General features: G+C 57.8%; 1 protein-coding gene across 1 annotated transcript in view; it reads right to left on the bottom strand.

Annotated features, from left to right (window-relative positions):
* Positions 1-249: 249 nt before the first annotated feature.
* ETH_00040290 (uncharacterized protein) overlaps positions 250-479 on the bottom strand; it is a gene marked incomplete at both ends in the record, with an annotated part of 1,390 nt that continues 1,160 nt past the window's right edge. Inside the window, one exon of the mRNA XM_013374132.1 lies at positions 250-479. Coding sequence (XP_013229586.1) covers positions 250-479 — 230 coding nt within the window.

The following is a 479-nucleotide window of genomic DNA, read 5'->3' as shown; positions in this document are numbered from 1 at the left end:
CACTTCTCCCTGAAAGCAGCAGCAGCAGCAGCAGCAGCAGCAGCAGCGCAACGTAACACCCTAGCTCTCCACGGCTCCGCAAAACATGTTCCAGCAAGCGCAGCATCAGAATCAGAAGCGGATGCAGCAGCAGCAGCAACAGCACCAACCGCAGCAACAGCAGCAATAAGAGCAACAGCAGCAAGCCCTAGGCTGCCACCCCCGAAACAGAAGGCACTCTCGTTGTGCCAGCGCCTGCTGCTGAGCTCATTAAGCAGTGCTTCGTGGCTGCTGCAGCTGCTGCTGCAGCTGCTGCTGCTGCTGCTGCTGCTGCAACTTACCGCGGTGAAGGGCGAAGACTCCACAAGCAGCTTGATAGCAGCAGAGGCTGTTGTGGGGCCAAACCACTCTCCTGCAAACTTTCCAATTACTGCAGAACTGACAGCACTTATGCCTCTGTCTAATACCACAGCAGGGGGCCCTGCAGCAGCAGCAGCAGC

The sequence above is a fragment of the Eimeria tenella genome, genomic scaffold (assembly GCF_000499545.2).
Source record: "Eimeria tenella Houghton genomic scaffold, Eth_scaff1952, whole genome shotgun sequence".
Lineage (NCBI taxonomy): Eukaryota > Apicomplexa > Conoidasida > Eucoccidiorida > Eimeriidae > Eimeria > Eimeria tenella.
Note: the sequence above shows the minus strand (reverse complement) of the source record. Positions and strands in the feature narration are given on the sequence as shown.